Source organism: Dendrobates tinctorius, unplaced genomic scaffold (assembly GCF_039654945.1).
Source record: "Dendrobates tinctorius isolate UK_male_01 unplaced genomic scaffold, ASM3965494v1 ptg000254l, whole genome shotgun sequence".
In the NCBI taxonomy this organism is placed as follows: Eukaryota; Metazoa; Chordata; class Amphibia; order Anura; family Dendrobatidae; genus Dendrobates; species Dendrobates tinctorius.
Genome location: NW_027361921.1, coordinates 3,262,381 through 3,289,620, shown reverse-complemented (window position 1 = coordinate 3,289,620; position 27,240 = coordinate 3,262,381). Strand labels below are relative to the sequence as shown.

At 45.3% G+C, this 27,240-nt stretch overlaps 2 protein-coding genes across 12 annotated transcripts in view; one reads left to right on the top strand and one right to left on the bottom strand.

Moving 5' to 3' along the window:
• The window catches only part of PMS1 (PMS1 homolog 1, mismatch repair system component), a 322,424-nt gene extending 296,683 nt beyond the window's left edge, over window positions 1–25,741 (bottom strand). For 7 of the 9 annotated variants that reach the window (XR_012226454.1, XM_073558100.1, XM_073558103.1 and 4 more), the window contains exons 1-3: window positions 25,616–25,741; window positions 20,030–20,175; window positions 11,029–11,211 (exon numbers count right to left, since the gene is read on the bottom strand). Coding sequence is in view for 7 of the 9 variants with exons in the window: in XM_073558100.1 (XP_073414201.1) it covers window positions 11,029–11,211; window positions 20,030–20,161 (315 nt within the window). In the remaining 2 variants the exon portion in view is untranslated. Of the gene's footprint in view, window positions 1–11,028; window positions 11,212–20,029; window positions 20,176–25,615 lie in introns of those variants that run through there. The other 2 variants (XM_073558104.1, XM_073558105.1) reach the window with 2 other exon arrangements.
• A 21-nt stretch (window positions 25,742–25,762) lies between these two features.
• ORMDL1 (ORMDL sphingolipid biosynthesis regulator 1) overlaps window positions 25,763–27,240 on the top strand; it is a 130,535-nt gene continuing 129,057 nt past the window's right edge. The window contains exon 1 of one of the 3 annotated variants that reach the window (XR_012226455.1): window positions 25,763–25,918. The gene's annotated coding sequence lies outside the window, so the exon portion shown is untranslated. Of the gene's footprint in view, window positions 25,919–26,040; window positions 26,060–27,240 lie in introns of those variants that run through there. The other 2 variants (XM_073558110.1, XM_073558111.1) reach the window with 2 other exon arrangements.

Below are 27,240 nucleotides of genomic sequence, written 5' to 3'. Positions count from 1 at the left end.
TCTTCATCCCGTTGTGGAACCTAGAAAAAAAAAATTATAATCTTGGAAATTTTGGAGAATGAAAAAGATAGAAAAATAGAAATAAAAGAAGCAAGATAGAAGATGAAAAACAGGACAGAAAAAAAGGAAGAGAAAAATAAATTAAAAAAAGGGACATTGAAAGACTATATACTTACAATCCGTCTCCTTGCCGGGACTTGGCTTGGCTGCTCCCGCTGTTCCGCCTCACTTGCCGGGTCCGATGATGAGGTCTAAAGAAAAAAAATCATTACACATTTGTAGAGTCAGCTATACTTACCAAAGGCAGCAAGATCCTCACCTCTGCTTGGGCCAGTTCTTGCTGGGATGGAGAATATTCCGATCCAGAAGACATGCTGGAATTTAAACAAAAAAAAAACATTAGTACATAAATTTGAAAGGACAGGCAGACATTATGTTGAAGAATACTCACATTTTGGCTGATGCAGCTTGTATCCAAAGTTGTGGCTTTTCTTTGTTCAAGGCTGTTATCTCTTCCAGGCTGTCTGTAGAGTAAGTAGTCTGACTGTGCAGACACCTTTTATCTACACTCCTCCCAAACAATGTTGCTTGTGTAGGGGGTGGTTTAAATAAGTGTCTAGACATTGTTTACTCTAAAATCGCATGCGCGCTAAAAGCACTGACGAGCGCACGACCACGCGCACGCCAGCGACCCCATAGACTGTAATGTTATTTTTTTGCACATTCCATGCGCATGCAATTTTTTAACGAGGTTGGGCGGAACAAAGAATGCAACATGTAGCGTCTGGCGCGTCTGGGCGCACACCTGGAAAATGCGCAGCGCACGAAAACGCTGATGATTGCGTGCAATCGCTAGACACTGCGCAACCCATTTTAAAGATAGGGGACCATTGCGCGTGCGCCCGATAGCGCATGATGCGCTGCACAATAAAAAGCTAGTGTGAAACCAGCCTTAGACATGCCCTTTACATTTGTCCATCCCATACTCCATTACAGATAGATAGATATATCTATAGATCTATCTATTTATACATCTATCCCATATCTATTATCAATCTATTATCTATCCCATATCTATAGATAGATATATCTATAGATATAGGATAGATAGATAAGGGATAGATAGATAGATAGATAGATAGAAAAATCTGCAATAGGCCGGGGTCACACTTGCGAGAAACTCGCACGAGTTTCACACCGTAATACCCGGCACTGCGACCGGCACATGGACCCGAGTGTTCAGCTGCATAGAAATACATGCAGCCGCACACTCCGGTCGAGTGCCGACGGCAGTGCCGGCTATTGAGGTGCAAGACTCGTGCGAGTTTCTCATAAAGTGTGACCACGGCCTTAAACGCAATATGTTTAACTTAAAAAAAAAAAAAAAATGGAAAAACTGTGTGGGCTCTTGCGCAATTTTCACGTCCAGAGAGAGAAAGCCAGTGACTGGGGGCCGATGGTTATAGCCTGGAAAGGGAAAAATACCCATGACCTCTTTCCAGGCTATGAATATCAGCCCGTAGCTGTCTGCATAGCCTTTACTGGCTATTAAAATAAGGCCCCCCACAAAACAAATGATGTTGGGTCCCCCTATAATTAATAGCCAGAAAGGCTATGCACACAGCTGCAGGATGATATTCAGAGCCTAGGAAGGGGCAATGGATATTGCCTCCCCCCCGGCTACAAACACCAGCCCGCAGCTGCCCCAGATGCACCAATTCCGGCACTTAGCCCCTCTCTTCCCACTGCTGTGTAGCAGTGGCATATGGGGTAATAAGAGGTTAATGTCACCTTTGTATTGTAAGGTGACATTAAGCCCGGTTAAAAATGGAGAGATGTCAATAAGACACCTCTCCATTATTAATTTTATAAAAAAAACACACACACATAAGAATAAAGTATTTTAATTAAATAAAACACTACACAGTTTTTATACTTTTATTGCACGCCTAATCCATGCGACGCCCTTGTTCTCCTGTAAGAAAAAGTAAAATAATAAACCAATAGTATACTCCTTGTCCGACGCAGTCCAATTAATAACGAGTCTCCCACACCGATTTCCCCCATAGAACAGTGACATCAGTCGATGTCTTTGCTCTATTGGCCTCTCAGTGATGCACTGGCAGGAGACAATCCTCCTGCAGTGCATCACTGAGGTTACCTGAGTTCATTCTCTCACTATAAGGCAATGCTGCGTCGGAATTTTCTCACACAGCATTGCCGGTGAGAGAATGAACTTAAGTGGAGGGATACAGCATGGAGGATTACCCCCGCTGCCAGTTCATAGTGGAGGCCGTGTAGAGCACTAACATCACACGATGTCACTGTTCTACACGGGAGATCGTCGTGGGACACTCGTTAATAACTGGACTGTGGCGGAAAGGTAATGTATAGGTTGTTTTTTTATTTTATTTTTATTAAAGGATACAAGGGCATCGGGGAATAGGTGATTGGTAAGTATGTACTCTATGTTATATGTTATGTGTATGTACCGTTCTGTTTTTTTTTTTTACTACTGAACACAGCCATTGTCTGATGGGACTATTGTCCCATCATCGGCAATCCTGTCATTGTGAGCATTCATTGCTTCATTGCTGGATGGGAGCAGTAGCACCATCAGACAATGGATGCCTACACAGACCCACACACAGCACAGACAGGGACACACGCACACAGACAGACACACACATATACACACAGGCCCGCACATACATACACGGCCCCACAAACCCCCCGCACACACAGACACGCACACAGTCTCCGCCCAAACACTTCCCTCATTCCAATCTGCAGCATTTCATCCGCGCAAAACCGCAGATCTTTTTTACATCTGCAGTTTTGCTGCAGATTTGCCTGACTCAATGGAAGTCAAATGGGTGCAGAAACGCTGCAGTTCAGCAAAAAGAAACATTGCTGCGGAAAAATAAATGCTGCAAATCCGCACGTTTTTTCCGCAGCATGTGCACAGCAATTTTTTTTTTTCCATAGGTTAACATGGTTTTGATACACACTTGCGGATTTATTGCGGATCCGCAGCAGCAAATCTGCTGCGGATCCGCAATCAATCTGCAACGTGTGCACGCAGCCTAACACAGACGGTCAGCTGATGCATCAGGTGACCTTTTGAAGGAAGGTGGGAGTGGTCACCATCCGCATCAGCAAACTCAAACAATTTAATTACACCAGCGGCCACCGGGGGAAAAAATTGACATTAATCCCCGACGGACTGAAAGGAAAAAAGTTTTAATGTGAGAATCCAGTTCTGCCACGGATCCAAAAATGGATCGTGACAGTTTCTGAGGGATGTTATTCTGGATTATCTCAATGAGAATAACTGTTTAACTCCATATCAGCATGGTTTTATGAGGAATCGCTCCTGTCAAACCAATCTAATCAGTTTTTATGAAGAGCTAAGCTATAGACTGGACCAAGGTGAGTCATTGGATGTGGTATATCTTGATTTTTCCACAGCGTTTGATACCGTACCACACAAGAGGTTCGTACATAAAATGAGAATGCTGGGTCTGGGGGAAAATGTGTGTAAATGGGTAAGTGGCTTAGTGATAGATAGCAGGGGGTGGTTATAAATGGTATATTCTTTAAATAGGTCGCTGTGACCAGTGGGGTACTGCAGGGATTGGTTTAGGACCTATTCTCTTCAACATATTTATTAACTATCTTGTAGAAGGTTTGTGTCATGATCCAGGTTGGATCTGACAGATTAAATGCACAAAGTAACCTTTTTTTTCCCTTTGGCTGTGTGCCAAGGTTTGGTTTTTGCCCCCGGTGGCCTTTAGGATTATTGCACTGTGGTGTCTTTTGCCTGTTGGAGGCGGCGTATCCAGCTGCACGTGTTATTATTTAAATTCGCCCAACTGGAGGCGGTGTATCCAGGGTCACGTGTCATCTAAATCCGCCCTGCTGGAGGTGCTGTGTCCAGCCACGCGTGACCATGACAGTTTGCACAGTAAAATATTGATATTTGCAGATGGCACAAAACTATGTAAAGCAGTCAATACAGGAGAAGATAGTATTCTGCTACAGATGGATCTGGATAAGTTGAAAAGTTGGGCAGAAAGGTGGCAGATGTGGTTTAACCTTTATAAATGTAAGGTTATACACATGGGAAGAAGGAATCAACATCACCATTACTGTTAGAATCTGTTCAGTTTGTGACTATCCGCCATTTTCTTGTAGTGTTCTGGCTGCTGGGTTTGTCTTGGGACAGGTGATTGCATCACCCTTTATTAACCGGCACCTGTCTCCCATTCCTTGCTGGACAACAGTGTTAATCCGCTTGAGTTCTGGCTTGGAGCTTTGCTTTGCCTTCTGTGTCTTTAATTAGTGCAGTGCTGGGACCTCTGGTTCTGCAAGTCTTAGTTTCTGTTTTCAGTTTGTTTCTGCAGCCTTCTCTTTGTTTTCTATGAGGAGGTGACCCGTTTTTGTACCCAGTCCTTAGATCTTTCAGGGACCCCCTTCCCCCTATCTATAGGTTTTCGCTTGAGATTAACCTAGGATCGTTGGTGGGTCTATTCACAAGGAATGGGTCGTCCACTCCATCGTAGGGCATCAGCCTAGTCGCAGTGCATGATCAGTTTTCCCCCTCCTTCCCTAGTCCTGTGCTGCAGTACCACAACAATTACACACTGAACGGGAAACCACTGGGTTCATCTAACTTTGAGAAGTACTTGGGGATCCTAGTTAATGATAAACTTACCTGGAGCAGCCAGTGCCAGGCAGCGACTGCCAAGGCAAACAGGATCATGGGGTGCATTAAAAGAGGTCTGGATACACATGATGAGAGCATTATACTGCCTCTGTACAAATCCCTGGTTAGACCGCACATGGAGTACTGTGTACAGTTTTGGGCACTGGTGCTCAGGAAGGATATAATGGAACTAGAGCGAGTACAAAGGAGGGCAGCTATTTAATATAGGGGATTGGGGAACTACAATACCCAGAGAGATTAGCAAAATTAGGATTTTGAAAAATGACGACTGAGGGGTGGATCTAATAACCATGTATAAGTATATAAGGGGTGTTCTGTCTCCAACATCTGATTCAGAATCCTGATTATCTGCTTGTAAATGTTTTCAGTGTTTCTGGGTCCATCTAGTGACCAGAGTCATAACCGCAGTAACATAGTAACATAGTTTTGAAGGCTGAAGGAAGACCTTATGTCCATCTAGTTCAGCCTATTTTTAGTGCAGCTGTTCTGTATTGTTGATCCTGGGGAAGGTAAAAAACCCAGAGTAGAAGCCAATTTTCTCCATAGGGAAAAAAATTCCTTCCCCTAAGCTGGGTCAACCATCTACCTATAATATTCTGTTGTTCGTAACCTTCTATACTGTTACTCACAAGAAAAGCATACATTCCTTTCTTAAACTCATTCAGTGAGTAGGCCATCACCACTTCCTCAGGAAGAGAATTCCAGAGCCTCACTGCTCTTACCGTGAAGAACCCTCTTCTATGCTGGTGCAGAAATTGTCTTTCCTCCAAACGAAAAGAATGCCCCCTTGTTCTTGTCACAGTCCTTGGTACAAACAGTTAATTGGAGAGATCTCTGTATTGCCCTCTGATATACTTGTACATATAAATTAAGTCTCCCCTAAGTCTACTCTTTTCTAGAGTAAATAGACCTAATTTTGATAACCTGTCTTGATATTGTAGTGAACCAACTCCATTTATCATTTTAGTAGCCCGCCTTTGAACCCTTTCAAGTTCAGTAATGTCTTTCTTGAGCACCGGTGTCCAAAATTGCACACAATACTCCAAGTGTGGTCTGACGAGTGATTTGTACAGAGGGAGAATTATGTTTTCATCTCGTGTCCCCAGACCTCTTCTAATGCATCCCATGACCCTATTTGCTTTGGTGGCAGCTGCCTGACACTGGGCACTCCAATTTAGCTTCTTATTGACTAAGATACCTAAGTCTTTTTCCATGTCTGATTTCCCCAGCAGTTTCCCATTTAGTAAGTAATTGTAGAATCTGTTTCTCCTTCCCATGTGCATAACCTTACACTTATCTGTGTTAAACCTCATTTGCCATTTTTCAGTCCAATTCTCCGATTTAGGCCTGTTTCACACATCCGTATTTTACCATCAGTCAAAATCCGCCGTTTTGCAAAAAAAAGGATCCGCCATTTTGCTTGGCGGATCCGTTTTTTTTTCCCATTGAGTTGCATTACCGGCGGATCTTGACGGATGACCATCCGTTGGATCCGTTTTTTTGCGGATCCGCCAAAATTTTGGCGTCCGCCGACATGCCTGGACGGACAATGCAACGTTTTTTCGGGCGTCCGGATCCGCATTTTACATTGCGCATGCCCGGAGGATTTGCCTCGGCCGCAAATTTAACCCTAAACCCTTATCTGGCGGCTGAAAAAAATTCTCTCTCTTCCTCAGGCGACGGTTCCTTTAAAATTCTTTCTTCGACGGATCCGTTAAAACAACAGTCCGGTGCCAAACGTTGTGGTTAGTACAGGAACGGATCCGTTGTCCGCCATTTTAGCGGATTTTGACTAACGAAAAAAAACTGGTGTGTGAAACAGGCCTTACTCAAATCTGTCTGTAGCTGCAAGCTGTCCTCCTTTGTGTTAACTACCTTTCATAGTTTTGTATCATCTGCAAATACTGATATTTTACTGTGTAAGCCATCCACTAGATCATTAATAAATATATTAAATAGGAGGGGGCCCAATACAGAAGCCTGTGGTACCCCACTAGTAACCCTGGCCCAATCTGAGTATGCACCATTAATAACCACTCTTTGTTTTCTATCACTAAGCCAGCTACCTACCCATCTACACACATTTTCCCCTAGCCCAAGCTTTCTCATCTTACTTACCAATCTTTTATGTGGGACAGTGTCAAATGCTTTAGAGAAATCGAGATAAATGACATACAATGATTCTCCTGGGTCCATTTGAGAGCTTACATCCTCATAGAAGCTGATCAGGTTAGTTTGACAGGAGCGATCCTTCATAAATCCATGTTGATATGGAGTTAAACATTTATTAACATTGAGATATTCCATAATGGTATCCCTTAGAAACCCTTCAAAAATGTTACCCACAGCAGATGTTAAGCTTACCGGCCTATAGTTTCCAGGTTCCCTTTTACACCCCTTTTTGAATATTGGTACCACATTTGCTTGCCGCCAATCAAAAGGAACAGACCCTGTTTCTATAGAGTCTTTAAATATAAGGAATAGAGGCCTGTCTATCACATTACTTAACTCCCTTAATACCCGAGGGGCCTGGTGATTTGTCAATTTTAATCTTACTAAGGCGGTTCGGCACTTCTTCCTGGGTTAGGCAGGTAATACTTAATGGGGAGTTTACATTATCACTTTGCATTTCCCCTGGCAAATCCTTTTCCTGTGTGAACACTGTTGAGAAAAAAGTATTTAAAACATTTGCTTTTCCCACATCGCTCTCTATGATTTCACCCTCATTGTTCTTTAAAGGGCCGACACCATCAATTTTAATCTTTTTACTGCTTATATAATTAAAGAATAGTTTGGGGTTTGTTTTACTTTCCTTAGCAATGAGTCTCTCAGTTTCCACTTTTGCTAAATGTATTTTACACATTTTATTTTTTTCTCTATAACTTTTTAATGCTTCTTCATTGCCTTCTTGTTTTAGCTTCCTAAATGCCTTGTTCTTGTTATTTATTGCCCTTTTTACATCCTTATTTAGCCACATTCGTGTTCTCCTGTTCCTAGCCCTTTTATTTCTGTACGGTATGGCTAGCTCACAGTGGGTGTGTAAAACTGATTTAAATATTTCCCATTTATTTTCTGTGCTATTTTTGAGGACATTGTCCCAATCAATTCGACGAAGGTCCTCTCTAAGCTGATCAAACTTTGCTTTCCTGAAATTCAGCGTTTTTGTAACCCCCTTTCCAGGGCACCTTACTGAAGGACAAGTGGAATTGTATTATATTGTGGTCACTGTTCCCTAGGTGCCCATCGACTCGTACTTCTGTTATTCTATCTGGCCTGTTGCTTAAAATTAAGTCCAGAAGGGCTGTCCCTCTAGTTGGGCCCTGCACAAGTTGTGACAGATAATTATCCTTGGTCACTGACAGAAATTGGTTTCCTTTCTGAGATACGCAGGTTTCAGTTTCCCAGTCTATGTCAGTGTTATTGTGTGTTTTACTTTCACTTTGCTATTTCCCTCCGTTTGCAGTGCATTCTGGTAAGGTTGCAATGCATCCTGGTAGCCTTTTGCAAAGGATTATGGTTAGTTCAGCCCCATTTTCCCTCCAGTTTTCCATTTCCCTTCTGCCTGCATTCAGGAAGCATCTCATTTCTCTTCTCCCCTTGTGATAGCATCGCTGGTATGTATTTATGTTTCCTGTATCCAATTCCTGTCTTATGCTAGCCTACTTAGTTAGTTCTCTCCTAACTAGCTATTAGCGCAGATGATGTATTATGTATATATGAATCCCTGATGAACCAAGTATTGATTGTATGCATATATGTTTTTGTTTGTAGTTTCACCGTGCCAATATACCATCACGATTAAACAGCGAAGAAATGGGGAACTTACGCCAAAATTTATATAACGTATTTAGATATATATATAAAAAAAAAATATATATATGTAAACAGTCAAATAGTACAATCCAATGTGTTACATAGATTGAAATTGGCACCAGAGGCAAAAAAATGGACCTAAATGAGATAGGACTATCGGAACCCACAAAGAAGCACCAAAGAAGAAAAAATCTGACTACAAGTCAAATATGTTAAAAGTGTGTATTTTATTATTATTGTAAATATATCAAGCTCCACATGGAGTAAAATGAATGACCAAGAATGGACGTACACAGTACATGGAAATTATGTAATCATAATGAGATACAGTGACTTACAAGTATAACGTCCACCTGGTCTCCTGGATAGTGCCCACCCAAAGCAGCGTTTTGGCACGTAGCCTTCGTCATTTTACTCCATGTGGAGCTAGTGACACCTAGTGGTGCTTTTGCATTATAGCACATATTACCCTTGCCAACAGATTTTCCAATAGGCACTTTTCACACTTTATCATATCCTTTGCACTATTTTGCACTTTATCAGATGATTTTTGATATTTTGTATACACAATTTTACATGCATATATTGTTGTCACATACACTTTATATAAAATTTACGAATTTTTGGCATTGCACTTTATGTGATATATCTGTGGCATAGACATTGGTCATGTCACCAAATATAGTATGTAATAGTGTTATATACTGATACCTCTACATTCATATATTTTTCCTATATTTTTCCTAGTTATTTAGTGCCCCAATTTTTGGTATATACAGATTTAAATTATATATCTTGTTGTATGTATCATGTCTGTACACTAATTTTTAAAACTTGATATATTTACAATAATAATAAGATACACAATTTTTACATATTGGACTTGTAGTCAGATTTTTTCTTCTTTGGTGCTTCAATATACCATCACGTTCAATAAAGCACAGAACCTACAGTCTCCTTGTTGGACCCCGGTATAGCGGTTTAGCTGCCTGTATAGCTACATGAATTCTGCTTCATTTAGTGAGGACAGTCAAGGGGACAATACAAATCTCTCTCCGAGGATCTGTTTGTACCAAGGAAGGTGACGGTCACAAGGGGGCATTCGCTGCGTCTGGAGGAGAAAGGGTTTTTCCACCAACATAGAAGAGGATTATTTACTGTTAGGGCAGTGAGAATCTGGAATTCCCTGCCTAGGAGGTGGTGATGGCGAACTCAGTCGAAGGGTTCAAGAGAGGCCTGGATGTCTTCCTGGAGCGTAACAATATTGTATCTTACAGTGATTAGATTCTTTAGAAGGACGTAGATCTGGGGATTTATTCTAACAGAATATAGACTGAACTAAATGGACAAATGTCTTTTTTTCGGCCTTGCTAACTATGTTACTATGTTACACAGCAAAAAACTCGCTCATGTGATAAAAACAGGCAGGGAAATGTTTTACCTCACAGAAAGAATCAGCTGTGATCCCCCTGCTGTCCTGTCTGTATACTATTTTGCTTCCTGCCCAGGAGCTGTGCTGTGATCAGACCATGTTCCTGTACGGTCAGACGCGGCCATTACGCAGTACACAGCAGGAGCACATTTATAAGATTATCTCAGCACAGGAACATTTTATTTCAACACCAAATGGCACAAAAAATATGGCATTTCATTGATAGCGTTTAGGAAAATGGGTATTCTCAAGTTATCTGTTGAGTAGCTCAGAGCAATGCAGTCTCACTACTTTATGATTTCTGGCAGGGATAGCGGTCCTCCTTGAGTAACAGTTCTGGGAAGTAGAGTTGTAGTATTAGTCCACGTTCACACTTTCAGCATTTGGTCAGTATTTTACATCAGTATTTATAAGCCAAAACCACGAGTGGAAGAAAAATGCAGAAGTGGTGACACTTTTCTATTATACTTTTCCTCCAATTGTTCCTCTCCTGATTTTGGCAACAAATACTGATGTAAAATACTGACCAAATACTGAATGTGTGAACATGGCCTTAGTGGAACTTGAAAAATCTGTATTTACACATTTTACTTATTTATCTCATTTATATAACACCATTAATTCCACAGCGCTTTACAGGCACAGAAATAATATAGCATTTGATCTGGCACACAGCTCAGGAAAGTGAGAGCGGGGAGAAGGAAAACTACTCTGGAAGGAGACTATGGGAAGGCGATAGTGACTGTGCTCCATGGAAACCAGCTGTACACTAGGAAAGTCAAAAGCTATCATTGCAGGAAAATTACAGCAGACAAAAAGAGCAAGTAAATTCTAATGTTGCTTATTTTTATGCTGACCAACTAATTTAAGCAATTTAGTCTGTTGAGAATATCCCTTTAATGGTTGATAAACATTTTGTGTATTGGCAGATACAGCAGTTAAGGGGTCTGAAGAGAAGGATTCGCTATACTCTTAAGTACACCTGACTCCTACAGTCCTACAATCGAAAAACATGTTGAAACAAACTTTTTTACAACTAATTTCAACAACTTACCTCAGCAATTGAGCAGATTGAACCCAGGGCTTCCCCGCGAAACCCATATGTTTGTAAGGTTTCTAAATCTTCATAGCTGGATATTTTAGAGGTATAATGCTTGATGCCCATAACAGATGTGTCTGCTGCTTTAATTCCAATTCCATTATCTCTGACCTCAATTTTATCAAAGCCAAAGTTTTCCTAAAAATTACAAACAGAAAATGTCGGAGGGTTTAATCAGAGGCACTTGTCAGAAAACACAACCAAAGCATATCTCATGTTTAATAATATAAGTCACCAAAAGCTGTGCGGTTAGAGTACACAATTCAGAAAATCAGAAAATTGGGCCAATACAGTTAAACTCTGCAGCAGAGCACGGACAAAATTTTCCCTGCACTGCCAATCTTCATTCTGTAGGCGGCAGAGTGGAACTGTGGGGACATCATACTGTATAGAGGGGAACTGTGGGGACATCATACTGTATAGAGGGGAACTGTGGGGACATCATACTGTATAAAGGGGAACTGTGGGGACATCATACTGTACAGAGGGGGGGACATCATACTGCATAGAGGGGAACTGTGGGGACATCATACTGTACAGAGGAGGAACATCATACTGTACAGAGGGGGAACTGTGGGGACATCATACTGTACAGAGGGGGAACTGTGGGGACATCATACTGTACAGAGGGGGAACTGTGGGGACATCATACTGTACAGAGGGGGAACTGTGGGGAAATCAAACTGTACAGAGGGGGAACTGTGGGGACATCATACTGTATAGAGGGGAACTGTGGGGACATCATACTGTATAGAGGGGAACTGTGGGGACATCATACTGTATAGAGGGGAACTGTGGGGACATCATACTGTATAAAGGGGAACTGTGGGGACATCATACTGTACAGAGGGGGGACATCATACTGCATAGAGGGGAACTGTGGGGACATCATACTGTACAGAGGGGGAACATCATACTGTACAGAGGGGGAACTGTGGGGACATCATACTGTACAGAGGGGGAACTGTGGGGACATCATACTGTACAGAGGGGGGACATCATACTGCATAGAGGGGAACTGTGGGGACATCATACTGTACAGAGGAGGAACATCATACTGTACAGAGGGGGAACTGTGGGGACATCATACTGTACAGAGGGGGAACTGTGGGGACATCATACTGTACAGAGGGGGAACTGTGGGGACATCATACTGTACAGAGGGGGAACTGTGGGGAAATCAAACTGTACAGAGGGGGAACTGTGGGGACATCATACTGTATAGAGGGGAACTGTGGGGACATCATACTGTATAGAGGGGAACTGTGGGGACATCATACTGTATAGAGGGGAACTGTGGGGACATCATACTGTATAAAGGGGAACTGTGGGGACATCATACTGTACAGAGGGGGGACATCATACTGCATAGAGGGGAACTGTGGGGACATCATACTGTACAGAGGGGGAACTGTGGGGACATCATACTGTACAGAGGGGGAACTGTGGGGACATCATACTGTACAGAGGGGGAACTGTGGGGACATCATACTGTACAGAGGGGGAACTGTGGGGACATCAAACTGTATAGAGGGGAACTGTGGGGACAACATACTGTATAAAGGGGAACTGTGGTGACATCATACTGTATAAAGGGGAACTGTGGTGACATCATACTGTATAAAGGGGAACTGTGGGGTCATCATATTGTGCATAAGGGAGTTGTGGAAACATATGGCGAAAAAGGGGAAGTCTCAGGGGACATTATTAGTATTAAGAGGATACTTCTTGCTATACGGGCACTGAGGTTATTGTGACTGTCAATAACATTATCGTTTTCTAGGGGCAAAATGTGGGCACTGCTTTCTAGGGCACTTGCACAGGGAATTACTATATTCTAGTCTGTCTTACCATCTAGAGGGCATAAAGAAGATGTTTTACTTTATAAGAGCCACAGTTGTGGCATTACTATGCGGGGCACCAAGAGGAGCATTGTTATGGTACCAAACAGTAGGTGCAGTAACAGGGACACATACAGCAGCAGTGGCTCAGTTATTGGGATATCAGCAGAATGGGGAGTTTGGGGAGATTGTGATCCTGGCGCATACAACGGTGCGCCACCCTGCTGGCACGCATTAAAGACTGACAGTGGTGTTTGAAGGAAATCTGTCAGCAGGTAATGGTTAGAACACAGATTTCAACGATGTGTCACATGTTAAGCTGTGTGTTGCTTACTTACAATGAAGGTTTTATAAACTGGTGATTATCATGGTTTAGACAACAGCAGCGCATGTATGCTAGATCAACTCCGCCGATCCTGGGACAAGAAGCCCAATGTCCATAGAGTATGTACACAGAGAGTCTGGTGTGGGTGGGGGCAGCTTTCCAAGCTCTGCTACATGGCTAAATCTAAAAACTCTGTGTCAAAACCATTGCATCCAGTAAACTAAGAGATACATGGATCGATTCAGGGTCTCTTTGCATACAAGAGCAGTCTCCTAGCTGAATAGAAGAGCCGTCTGGGTCTCCTATGATGCAGAAGGTCCTGCTCCCTCACTATACACAGCAATCATGTGGCCGCTGTGTATGGAGGAGGATGCACTATCAGCGCCTCCTATTACTGTGCACACAGCACTTCTTTAGCGCTGTGCATACAGTGATGGAGAAGGCATGGGTAGTAACATACCATGTGTGCCTTCTCTATGGAGACTTCTGTGTCTGTAACAGTTGGATCACCACTTCCGATCATATGCAGCTGTGCTCCTATGCAGTGACGTTTTACAACGTCAATGCAGAGAAGGAACCAGATTGCCAAGGCGTTAAAGTCTATGGGTGGTCTAGAAGCAATTAAAGGGAATTTGTTGTGAGTTCATTTTCCCCTTCACCATTGAGGTCTGATGAACTCCCTCTTCTGGTGAAGGAAGGTAGTGAGGCTGATTACAAAGCACCTGAGCAGAATGATGATGACTGGGTTTGCTGACTGGATATAAGGCAGCCGACGCCCTTCTGCCTTGCGGGTGATTACTCTGAGGGATTCTTGGAGACCAGTCTGATTCCTGCTCCTCAAAAGCTAAGTTTTCTGCTCTACCTTTTGCATTTGTGTTTTGGTTTTGTTTTGCCTTGTTTTTCTGGATTTCTGCCTTTCCCTGCTGGGTGAGCTGAATTCCTTTTTGCTCTGTCTTCAGACAATACCTGAGTACTGATATAGTCTTTTTGAAGCCTAGCGTCTTCAGGGCTTTTTTCCCTATCAGTCTGTTGGCTCTTGTTTTTGAGAGGGTTTTGGCGGATTGCAGACAGCAGCTTTTCTATTCTGTCCTATTTAGCTAGCTTGGGCCCCATCATTTGCTCAGCCTATCTTTCTATCTGTGTGAGTGTTTTTTCATCTTGCTTCAACGTCATTATATGTTGGGGGCTGCCTATTGCTTTGGAGTCTGCTCTGGGGCAGTTTAGATTTCCCTTTCTGTCTTTAGGCTATGTAGTTCTCCGGCTGTGATCGAGGGGTCTAGGGCACCGTAGGAACCCCCCACGGCTACTGCTAGTTGTTGTTGTTAGGTTCAGGGGTCTGCAATCCGATAGCTGCCAACTTCTCTGGCTTTCTGGACTTAGCTAGTATTTCTGTTTTTGCCTTCTACGGTGACTCATTCATAACAGAATCACCCGCCCAACCGCAGATCCTAGGCTACTCAATAGCAGGAAAGAATTGTTAAAAAAAAAAAGTGTGTATATTTTTTCCTCTATATCTCTGAGGCCGTAGGGGGAATTTTTTTTTTCTCTCAATGGAGATAAAGCAATTGTCTGATCGTGTGGAGCAGCTCGCTGCGGAAGTGCGGGGAATTTCCGCCTACCTTGCTCATTCACATGCTGCTGAACCAAAGATCATGATCATGATGATGTGTTTTTGGGGGATCGGTCTAAATTTTTGAATTTCAAAAATGGTAAATTATTTTTTTCCTTGAAGCCTAACTCGTCAGGGAGCTCCGCGCAGCAGGTTAAAATTGTCATCTCTTTGCTGCGTGGCAATCCCCAGGATTGGGCGTTTTCTTTGAAACCAGATGATCCTATTCTGACTAATGTGAACGCATTTTTTCAAGCCTTGGTGTTGTTGCATGACGAACCTAATGCTATTGATCAGGCTGAAAAGACCCTGTTGGCATTGAGCCAAGGTCGAGATTCTGCAGAATTGTACTGTCAAAAATTCCAAAAGTGGGCGGTCCTTACTACCTGGTATGATAATGCCTTGGCAGCTCTCTTTCGGAAGGGTTTGTCAGAAGCCGTAAAAGATACTATGGTGGGATTTCCTGTTCCCTCTGGTCTTGACGATTCTATGTCATTAGCCATTCAGGTTGATCGGCGTTTACGTGAACGCAGGACTGTACGAGAGGTGTTGCCACCTGTTGAACAAGTGTCTTAACCTATGCAATGTGATAGAGTTTTGTCCAGGGAGCAACGTCAGGAGTTCAGAAGGCGTAATAAGCTGTTTTATTTTTGTGGAGATGCCTCGCATGTTATTTCTGTCTGTCCTAAACGAGAGAAACGCTTTGCACACATGTTTTCTGTGGGTGGTGTTCAAGCTAAGTTTCTTCTGGCAATTACTCTGATCTGCTCCCTGTCCACATTTTCCGCCACCTCTGCGGACACCTATCCCCTTGAGGGGGATTGATGCTACTCCTTTGGCGAAAAATAAACCTCAGTTTTGGACCCAGGTGGTAATGCGGCTCGCTCCAGACCATTAAGAAAATTGCAGATTTTTGGTGTTGCATAATTTGCATGATACCATTGTTCTGGGGTTTCCCTGGTTGCAAATTCATAATCCAGTTTTGGATTGGAAATCTGTGTCTGTGGTGAGTTGGGGTTGTCGGTGTGCCCTTAGTGAGGCTCCGGTTTTTTCCACCTCTCCTCAGTCGCATGATGTTCCTGACTATTTGGCGGACTTTTATGATGTATTTAGTGAGAATGAGTCTGCGTCTTTGCCTCCTCATAGGAGTTATGACTGTGCAATTGAACTGAGCCCGGGGTGTAAATTTCCTAAGGGTCGGCTCTTCAATTTATCTGTACCCGAGCACGAGGCTATGCGATCCTCTATTAAGGAGGCGTTGGAGAAGGGTCATATTAAACCATCCTCTTCACCCTTAGGTGCCAGGTTTTTTTTTCGTGGCCAAAAAGGATGGTTCATTAAGGCCTTGTATTGATTATCGTGCCCCTGATTTCGGATCTATTCTCCAGAGTTAAAGGTGCTTGCTGGTTTACCAAGCTTGACCTCAGTGGGGTGTATAATCTTATCCGCATTAAGCATGGGGATCAATGGAAGACGGCGTTTAATACTCCGGAGGGACATTTTGAGTACCTGATGATGCCTTTTGGGCTCACTAATGCTCCTTCTGTCTTCCAGTGCTTCATGAACGACATTTTCCGAGACTTTGTGGATAAATTTTTGATTATCTATCTGGATGATATTTTGATTTTCTCCAAGGACTGGGATTCTCATGTGGAACATGTTCGGACTGTGTTCCGGATCTTGAGGGAGAATTCCCTGTATGTCAAAGGATCAAAATGCCTTTTTGGGGTACAGAGGATTTCATTTTTGGGATTTATTTTGTCTCCGTCAACTATTGAAATGGACCCGGCCAAGGTACAGGCCATTTATGATTGGGTTCAGCCCACTTCTTTGAAGGCCCTCCAGAAGTTTTTGGGTTTTGCTAATTTTTATCGGAAATTTATAGCAAAATTTTCTAGTATTGCCAAGCCATTGACTGATCTGACTAAAAAGGGTGCTGATGTGTTGAATTGGTCTCCGGAGGCTGTTTCTTCCTTTCAGGAGCTGAAGCGAAGATTCACTTGTGCCCCGGTTTTGCGGCAACCTGATGTCTCACTCCCGTTCCAGGTAGAGGTGGACGCTTCTGAGATTGGTGCAGGAGCTGTTTTGTCCCAAAAGGATCCTGTAACATCTAAAATGAATCCCTGTGCTTTTTTCCCGAAAGTTCTCTCCATCTGAACGTAACTATGATGTGAGGAATCGGGAACTGTTAGCCATGAAATGGGAATTTGAGGAGTGGAGACATTGGTTGGAGGGAGCTAAACACCAAGTCGTGGTCCTCACTGACCACAAGAATTTGATTTACCTGGAGTCGGCCAAACGCTTGAACCCTAGACAGGCTAGGTGGGCCTTGTTTTTTACACGTTTTGATTTTGTGGTCTCTTTTCTTCCTGGCACTAAGAATGTCAAGGCAGACGCCCTCTCTAGGAGCTTCTTTGCTGATTCTCCTGTGGTGACCAAGCCTGCTACTATCTTAGGCGAAGGGGTAGTTGTTTCTGCCATCTCGCCCGATTTGAGACGTGCTCTGGAAGAGTTCCAGGAGGACAAACCTGAGCTTTGTCCCAGTGGAAAGTTGTATGTTCCTGACCAGTGGAAGAAGAGAGTGATGTCTGAAGTTCATTGCTCTGCATTGGCTGGTCATCCAGGTATTTTTGGTACTAGAGATCTGGTGAGTCGGTCTTTTTGGTGGCCCGCCTTGTCTCGTGATGTCAGGAATTTTGTGCAGTCCTGTGGGACTTGCTCCCGGTCTAAACCTTGTTTTCGCTCTAGTGGGTTGTTGATGCCTTTGCCGGTCCCCAGGAGGCCATGGACCCATATTTCAATGGATTTCATCTCTGATATGCCTGTCTCTCAGAGAATGACTGTTATTTGGGTGATTTGTGATAGGTTCTCTAAGATGGTTCATCTTGTACCACTCCCTAAGTTGCCATCTTCCTCTGAGTTGGTGCCCCTGTTTTTGCAACAGGTGGTTCGCTTGCACGGGATTCCTGAGACCATTGTATCTGACAGAGGAGTTCAGTTTGTGTCTAGATTTTGGAGGACTTTCTGTTCCAAGCTGGGAATTCAGTTGTCCTTCTCCTCTGCTTTTCACCCTCAGACCAATGGGCAGACGGAGAGAACAAACCAGACCTTGGAGTCATATTTGAGATGTTTTATTTCCGCTGATCAGGATAATTGGGTTTCATTTTTGCCCTTGGCCGAATTTGCTTTAAATAATAGAGCTAGTTCTGCCACTTTGATGTCACCTTTTTTTTGTAACTTTGGGTTTCATCCTCGATTTTCTTCAGGGCAGGTGGAGCCTTCTGCCTGCCCAGGTGTTGACACTGTGGTGGAGAGAATGAACCAGATCTGGGCCCAAGTGGTGGATAAGTTATCTCTCTCCCAGGAAAAGGCCCAGCGGTTTTCCAACCGACATAGGACCATTGGTCCCCAGTTTAAGGTTGGTGATATGGTTTGGTTATCATCAAAAAATATCGCTATGAAGGTGACTTCTCCTAAGTTTAAGCCTAGATTTATTGGACCTTACAAGATTTTGGAGATTATTAATCCGGTCTCTTTTCGTTTGGCTCTTCCTGTCACATTTAAAATTCATAATGTGTTTCATGAGTCCTTGTTGAAGAGGTTTGTTGAACCAGTTGTTCCTGGGGTGGCACCTCCGGACCCTGTATTAATTGAAGGTAACATGGAATATGAGGTAGAGAAGATACTGGATTCCCATCTGGCTAGACGGAGACTCCAGTATTTGGTTAAGTGGAAGGGTTATGGTCAGGAGGATAATTCCTGGGTCTCTGCCTCTGATATTCATGCCAAAAGATTGGTGCGTGCCTTTCATCAGGCTCAACCTGATCGCCCTGGTGGCGTGGATGAGGGTTCGGTGACCCCTCCTCAAGGGGGAGGTACTGTTGTGAGTTCATTTTCCCCTTCACCATTGAGGTCTGATGAACTCCCTCTTCTGGTGAAGGAAGGTAGTGAGGCTGATTACAAAGCACCTGAGCAGAATGATGATGACTGGGATTGCTGACTGGATATAAGGCAGCAGACGCCCTTCTGCCTTGCAGGTGATTACTCTGAGGGATTCTTGGAGACCAGTCTGATTCCTGCTCCTCAAAAGCTAAGTTTTCTGCTCTACCTTTTGCATTTGTGTTTTGGTTTTGTTTTGCCTTGTTTTTCTGGATTTCTGCCTTTCCCTGCTAGGTGAGCTGAATTCCTTTTTGCTCTGTCTTCAGATAATACCTGAGTACTGATATAGTCTTTTTGAAGCCTAGCGTCTTCAGGGCTTTTTTCCCTATCAGTCTGTTGGCTCTTGTTTTTGAGAGGGTTTTGGCGGATTGCAGACAGCAGCTTTTCTATTCTGTCCTATTTAGTTAGCTTGGGCCCCATCATTTGCTCAGCCTATCTTTCTATCTGTGTGAGTGTTTATTCATCTTGCTTCACCGTCATTATATGTTGGGGGCTGCCTATTGCTTTGGGGTCTGCTCTGGGGCAGATTTGATTTCCCTTTCTGTCTTTAGGCTATGTAGTTCTCCGGCTGTGATCGAGGGGTCTAGGGCACCGTAGGAACCCCCCACGGCTACTGCTAGTTGTTGTTGTTAGGTTCAGGGGTCTGCAATCCGATAGCTGCCAACTTCTCTGGTTTTCTGGACTTAGCTAGTATTTTTGTTTTTGCCTCCTACGGTGACTCATTCATAACAGGAATTTGTCAGCAGGATATCACCAGCAAACTATTTATATTCACATATAGCTCTTTCAAAGGTAAGTCCAGCAGTCCCTTTACATGGCCAGTCCATTCCAGAGAAATGAATTGATATGCAAATGAGGCTGTAGGTCTGAAGCCTCCCTCGGTCCACCTCTATTCCACACCCAGCACTCCCTCCTCCTGTAGTAGAGCTGGAGTGACAAAGGCTTCAGCCTAATTTGCATATCAATACAAATGCTGGTTTATCAGTATGGGAGGAGCAGACTGGCCATGTAAAGGTATTGCTGGACTTGTTTTTGAAAGTGCTACATGCACATATAAACAGTTTGGGGTGCGAAAGCATGTTGACAGATTCCCACTAATGGACCCAAGTAAAGATAAAGGGCAATGGTCTGGCACATAGGGTGGCCATTATGAGATACTGTAGATTTCTTCAGTGTGAAGGTATAAACATCAGAATATTAACTCTTTTCATGCAAGTACAAAACAAAAAGAAAACAACATACCAGTTTCACCTCAACATTTGTAGCAAGTGCATCTAATGAATTCTCTACAAGTTCTTTTACGACACTGACTACTGCAGTTATCACTTGGGAGCTAGATAGCAGACGGACTGTGGATGAAGACAACTGGTGCATATTGCGCAAAAGAACTAAAAAGCAAAAAACATACAGTTAACCAAATATACACTGAAAAATAACATAGCAGATTAAAGACTTAAAAAACTGCAATTTTGAAATTTACATGTTATGAGAAGTCTTACCTGTTCTCAAAACCAGACATATTTTAAATGGTAATTACTACTTGTTGCCTAGGCTACTGTCACTCCTACTGTCTAAGGTTAGTAACATTTAGCACAATCAGTGCAGTGCTTACAAGCTCTCTGCTAGAGAGCTAATAAGCAATACTGAAGCTGGGCAGATCACTGGATCCAACCAGCTTTTGAATCTATGCTTGCAGCATCAGAGTATGATCACCGGTAAGGCTACTGGTCCAAACAATTGATCATGAAGAGTGCCCTGTTTCCTGGTAAGCAGAAAACCAGGAGGCAAGAGAGAGGTGAACTCCTGAACAATAAATAATTAAAGGGAACCTGTCACCCCTCCAGGCGGTTTTAAGTAAAAGAGCCACCTTGTGCAGCACTAATGCGGCATTCTGTCAAGGTGGCTCTTTTATTTAGCGTCCCTTCCACCGCCGAAATAAGCGTTTTTAAAACTGGTCAGACATAGCTGATATTTGACAGGGGGGCAGGGCTTTGCCCATCTGACAGACGCCTCACATACGTCAGTCATGTCCAGCTTTTGAATTTGGCGCCGCCTCCTCAGCGTTCATTTCTTTTTCTCGCGCCTGCGCTGTAATATTCTTTCAGTGGTGCAGCAGGACCTGTGATGACGTCAGCACCATGTGACCAGTAGGGACGGAGCTCAGCAGAGCAGTGGTGCAGCAGGACCTGTGATGATGTCTGCACCATGTAACCAGTAGGGACGGAGCTCAGCAGAGCAGTGGTGCAGCAGGGCCTGTGATGACGTCAGCACCATGTGACCAGTAGGGGCGGAGCTCAGCAGAGCAGTGGTGCAACCGGACCTGTGATGACGTCAGCACCATGTAACCAGTAGGGACGGAGCTCAGCAGAGCAGTGGTGCAGTAGGACCTGTGATGACGTCAGCACCATGTGACCAGTAGGGGCAGAGCTCAGCAGAGCAGTGGTGCAGCAGGACCTGTGATGATGTCTGCACCATGTAACCAGTAGGGGCGGAGCTCAGCAGAGCAGTGGTGCAGCAGGACCTGTGATGACGTCAGCACCATGTGACCAGTAGGGGCAGAGCTCACGAAAGCAGTGGTGCAGCAGGACCTGTGATGATGTCAGCACCATGTAACCAGTAGGGGCGGAGCTCAGCAGAGCAGTGGTGCAGCAGGACCTGTGATGACGTCAGCACCATGTGACCAGTAGGGGCAGAGCTCACGAAAGCAGTGGTGCAGCAGGACCTGTGATCACGTCAGCACCATGTGACCAGTAGGGGCGGAGCTCACGAGAGCAGTGGTGCAGCAGGACCTGTGATGACGTCAGCACCATGTGACCAGTAGGGGCGGAGCTCACGAAAGCAGTGGTGCAGCAGGACCTGTGATGACGTCAGCACCATGTAACCAGTAGGGGCGGAGCTCAGCAGAGCAGTGGTGCAGCAGGACCTGTGATGACGTCAGCACCATGTGACCAGTAGGGGCGGAGCTCAGCAGAGCAGTGGTACAGCAAGACTTGTGGTGACGTCAGAATATTACAGCGAGGAAAAGAAATTAAGCTGAGGAGGCGGCCCCAAATTCAAAAGCAGGACATGACTGACGTATGTGAGGCATCTGTCAGAGGGGGAAAGACCTGCCCCCCTGTCTAATATCAGGTATGTCTGACCAATTTTAAAAACGCTTATTTCGGCGGTGGAAGGGACGCTAAATAAAAGAGCCACCGTGACAGAATGCCGCATTAGTGCTGCACAAGGTGGCTCTTTTACTTAAAAACGCCTGGAGGGAGTGACAGGTTCCCTTTAAGTGAACACAGTAAAAAATAAAAATAAAAAAACAGCCAAAACGATGATTTTTCATCATACCGCCAAACAAAAAGTGGAATAAAACCCTCAAAAAGACAAATGTAACGAAAAATGATATCTGTGAAAAAAGTCACCTTGTCCCGCAAAAAACAAACCACCATATAGCTCAATCAGTGGAAAAATAAACAAGCTATAGCTCTCAGAAAATAATGTTTTTTTCTACATACGGTAATAGTTTTTATTATGTAAAGGAACCAAAAGATTAAAAAACTATATGAATATGGCATCGCTGTAATTATACTGAGCTATAGAATAAAGCTGCCTTCACTTTTACCACATGTGGAACGGCATAAAAAAAATACAAAAAACAATTCCTGAACAGCTGTTCATTCATCGGAATACAAAACAATCAAAAACTGTTATGTGACCGAAAATGGTACCAATAAAAACGATAACTTGTCCTGCAAAACCAAGCCCTCACACGACTGTCAGACGAAACATCGAAAAATTATAGCTCTCAAAATATCAACGCAAAAAATAGTTTTTGCAAAAAAAGCGTTGTTTAGTATGTGACAGCAGTCAAACATAAAAATCCGATATAAATCTGGTATTGCTGTAATCACAACACAAATAATTAAGTCATCTAATCACTTATACTGTATGCGGAACGCTACAAAAATAAATAAAACCAATTCTTCACCTGCTGTTGATTTTTTCGTTTTGCAGCTCATTTATCCTGCACTCTACGGTGAGTCCTTACACTGGGGTTTCCATGTAAATTTCTGAAATACATTATTCATATGAAACCTCTGGAGGAAGATTCCCTAAAATGAGGCAGATGGAGGCACTGTGGATGCCTTCTGACCTGTGATCCGGCGGTGTCAGTCTTTTAGTCAAATATAAAATTGTGATCTAACACAGTTTTGTGCACTTCTGAACAGAGGCTAGACGGAGTGCAGAGTTAGGCTGAGTTCACACGTGGCGTTTTTTTCGCGTTTCCGCGGCGGTTTTAACCGCGCGATTTTGCAGCGAAAACGCGAAAAATAAGCATCCCATGCATTCCTATGGGATTCTGCAATGCTGTGCTAATGCTGCGGTTTTTACCGCGGCAGAATCGCTTCACGGTAAAAAACGCAGCATGCTCATTATTTTGCGGAATCGCGGTGATCCCGCACCCATAGGAATGTATTGTTCCGCTTACTTCCCGCATGTGGCTGTGCACAACATGCGGAAAGTAAGCAGAACAATTGCGGATGGTACCCACGGCCCGGAGGAGAGGAGACTGTCCTCCGGGCTTTGGGTACCATATCCCTGTAAAAAATAGAATTTAAAAATTTTGTTATTCTTACCTTCCGGCGTCCCGTGCAGCCTTCCCGCCTCTCTCCACGCTCTCGTTCCCAGTAATCCTTTGCGAAAATTCCCGCGATGGCTTCCGTTCTTGCGGGATCGCGAAGTCTCGCGGTCATCGCGAATTACCACGAGACGTCGCGATCCCGCCAGAACGGACGTCATCGCGGGCATTTTCGCAAAGGATTACTGGGAACGGCTGCGCGAGACGTCTGAAGGTAAGAATAACAGTATTTTTTATTTTTTTTTTTTACATTCTATCTTTTACTACTGATGCCGCATAGGCGGCCTCAGTAGTAAAAAGTTGGTCACACTCGTCAAACACTGTGTTTGACGAGTGTGACCAACCTGTCAATCAGTTCTCCAAGCGATGCTACAGATCGCTTGGAGAAAGCTAGCATTTTGCAAGCTAATTACGCTTGCAAAATGCTAGTTTTTCCGTGGGAAAATCGCGGGAATTTAAAATGCGATTTTCCTGCGGAATGGAATTCCGGAATTCTCGCGGTAATTTCCGCGAGAGTTCCATTACGTGTGCACATAGCCTTACTCTGCTGCCCCATTATAGTGAATGGATCCCTCGGGGGTTTCATCTGAATCCCATAACTCGGAGATTTAGATGGAAACCCCAAAGTAAGTGCTCAGCGTAGAGCGCTGGATGTGATCCCAAACGTTATGTAAAATGTTCCCAATAAAAGCTTCAAAACAAGCCACAAAAAAAAAAGTTCCCACTCAGGTCCATCATCTGTCAATGGAAATATAGAAGACTTCCATGTTATTGGTAGTATAAAAGCTCTGGAAAAGAAAAATGGCTCCTCGCCCGACCAAAAAGAAATCCAACTGCCCCACCCCCCTTTTCTGAACCTCAAAGTGTGCCTAAACCGCAGTTAGGTTCCACATGTTTGGCATTTCTGTAGCGATGAGAGTCCACCTAAATTATGGGAGCATGTCTCCAGAAGCATGATCTGGACACAATATACTGGTCACTACAGCGTACTGGTCATTACCACTGTAGTTTGCAATTATCACTCAGCAACATCCGCTATTGCTTGTTTCTGGAAAACACCCATGTAGTCAAAATCATCAATACACCTGCAGATAAATTCCCGAGCAGGCAATCCATGCATGTTTATTGGCTGTCTAACAAGCACCAAAACACGCGGGGCCTCGAGCTTGTGCATTCAAAAATACTCGCTGAGTAATGAGCATCTCAAGCGCACTGATGCTCAAGTGAATCACGAGGAGTGACGAGCTCGCTTGTGGGCTATTTACTACACTGCAGATTTACGGCGAAGGAAACCATTCACCTTTCTGAACAGTGGCTGGTGCTGGCCAAAAGGTTTATTGTCAACTGACTAAGAAGCAGACAGACTCCATGGATGGAGCTTGCCTGTTCTTGAATGGACGGAGGCTATTTTAGTCACTGATTTTTTTTTGAGATGTCATAAATGTATTTTTGTACATTTTGAGCTGTTTAGTTGTTATTCTTACTTTAACAGATAAAATTATACAATCGGGATGGGAAAAAAAAAATTATTTTTTACACAATATATCTGCCCAGAGATTTTTCACCTAAGAAAGATAAAACCTTATTTTCACTTTTCCAGCTTGGGAGAAGTTAGTATTCATGTAGCTGTCCTCTGCTTGTAAGCTGCGCATGACGTTCCTGTCATCAAAGGCAGATCAGCAGCTGGCATCAGAGCAAGACGCTGCGAGGGAGTGCAGGGAAGGTAAGTAGGACACCAGGATGGGCATGGGGCGGCCCACGCGCACTGGGGCGGGCATTAGGGGGCCCACGCGCACCGGGGCGGGCATTAGGGGGACCACGCGCACCGGGGCGGGCACGAGGGGGCCCACGCGCATCGGGACGGGCACGAGGGGGCCCACGCGCACCGGGACGGGCACGAGGGGGCCCACGCGCACCGGGACGGGCACGAGGGGGCCCACGCGCACCGGGGCGGGCACGAGGGGGCCCACGCGCACCGGGGCGGGCACGAGGGGGCCCACGCGCACCGGGGCGGGCACGAGGGGGCCCACGCGCACCGGGGCGGGCATGAGGGGGTCCATGGGTACAGTCATATACAGCACAGACGCAGTTGTGGGCAGCTCCCATTGACAGCACTGGTAAGTAATCATCTAGTGCACCTCCTGCCTCTCACATAACGCTCAGGGTGCACAGCTGTTAGCAGCAGCCCACGTCACATGTACCTGTTGTACTGTCCTCGCCAAATAACGCAACTTCCCCATCTATCCACTGAGGTCTGTATCTGTAACACGAGAGCGGAAGACCCGCCCCTATGACGTCACTAGGACGTCCCCGCAGCCTCAGTGGCTGAACCCTACGTCAATCAGTCGCGTCGATTCTTCCGTTCTCTGTGTTCCACGGGAATAGTGGCCAATGTTTTAGAACCTCTGTGAGGAATATTCCGATACAAGCTTCGTCAGAAACCGGTGCTGATCACCAGACGAGCCGGTCACCGGTGCCCCACCTGACGGTGCAGATCACACTCGGTAAGGACATAGGTAACGTGCGTCGCCCAGATCCCAAAATGGCCAAAGCTCCGTGGCTGACTGCTGTGGGAGTGGAGGGGTTAAATTCCGCGGGGACAGGAGCATTGCAGTCACTGCGTAATCAACTGGTGCAGACAGCTGGTGCGTGTCGTGGCCTCGTGTATTCCAGCATGTCACAGTCACGTCCCGGGGAAGTTTCTGTTGTGCAGAGTGGAGACCGCTCCTGGTCACAGGACACCGGGCTCCCCCCTAATGCTGGCAGCAGCCACAACGTTCCCTGCAGAGCCGCCTCTGGATGTGTCTCGTCACCGGCTACACTGTCACTAAGGTCATCTCTATAGTGCAGTGCTGTGGCGCTGACCGGCGGTGAGGTGATGGGGTCCTGCACCCTGTGGATGCTGCTGCTGTGGCGCTGACCGGCGGTGAGGTGATGGGGTCCTGCACCCTGTGGATGCTGCTGCTGTGGCGCTGACCGGCGGTGAGGTGATGGGGTCCTGCACCCTGTGGATGCTGCTGCTGTGGCGCTGACCGGCGGTGAGGTGATGGGGTCCTGCACTCTGTGGATGCTGCTGCTGTGGCGCTGACCGGCGGTGAGGTGATGGGGTCCTGCACCCTGTGGATGCTGCTGCTGTGGCGCTGACCGGCGGTGAGGTGATGGGGTCCTGCACCCTGTGGATGCTGCTGCTGTGGCGCTGACCGGCGGTGAGGTGATGGGGTCCTGCACCCTGTGGATGCTGCTGCTGTGGCGCTGACCGGCGGTGAGGTGATGGGGTCCTGCACCCTGTGGATGCTGCTGCTGTGGCGCTGACCGGCGGTGAGGTGATGGGGTCCTGCACCCTGTGGATGCTGCTGCTGTGGCGCTGACCGGCGGTGAGGTGATGGGGTCCTGCACTCTGTGGATGCTGCTGCTGTGGCGCTGACCCTGCTGTGAGGTGATGGGGTCCTGCACACTGCGGATGCTGCGGCGCTGACCCTGCTGTGAGGTCATGGGATCCTGCACTCTGTGGATGCTGTATCGCTGACCGGCTGTGAGGTGATGGGGTCCTGCACACTATGGACGCTGCTGCTGTGGCGCTGACCCTGCTGTGAGGTCATGGGATCCTGCACTCTGCGGATGCTGCGGCGCTGACCCTGCTGTGAGGTCATGGGATCCTGCACTCTGTGGATGCTGCTGCTGTATCGCTGACCGGCTGTGAGGTGAAGGGATCCTACACTCTGTGGATGCTGCTGCTGTGGAGCTGACCGGCGGTGAGGTGATGGGGTCCTGCACTCTGTGGATGCTGCTGCTGTGGCGCTGACCGGCTGTGAGGTGATGGGATCCT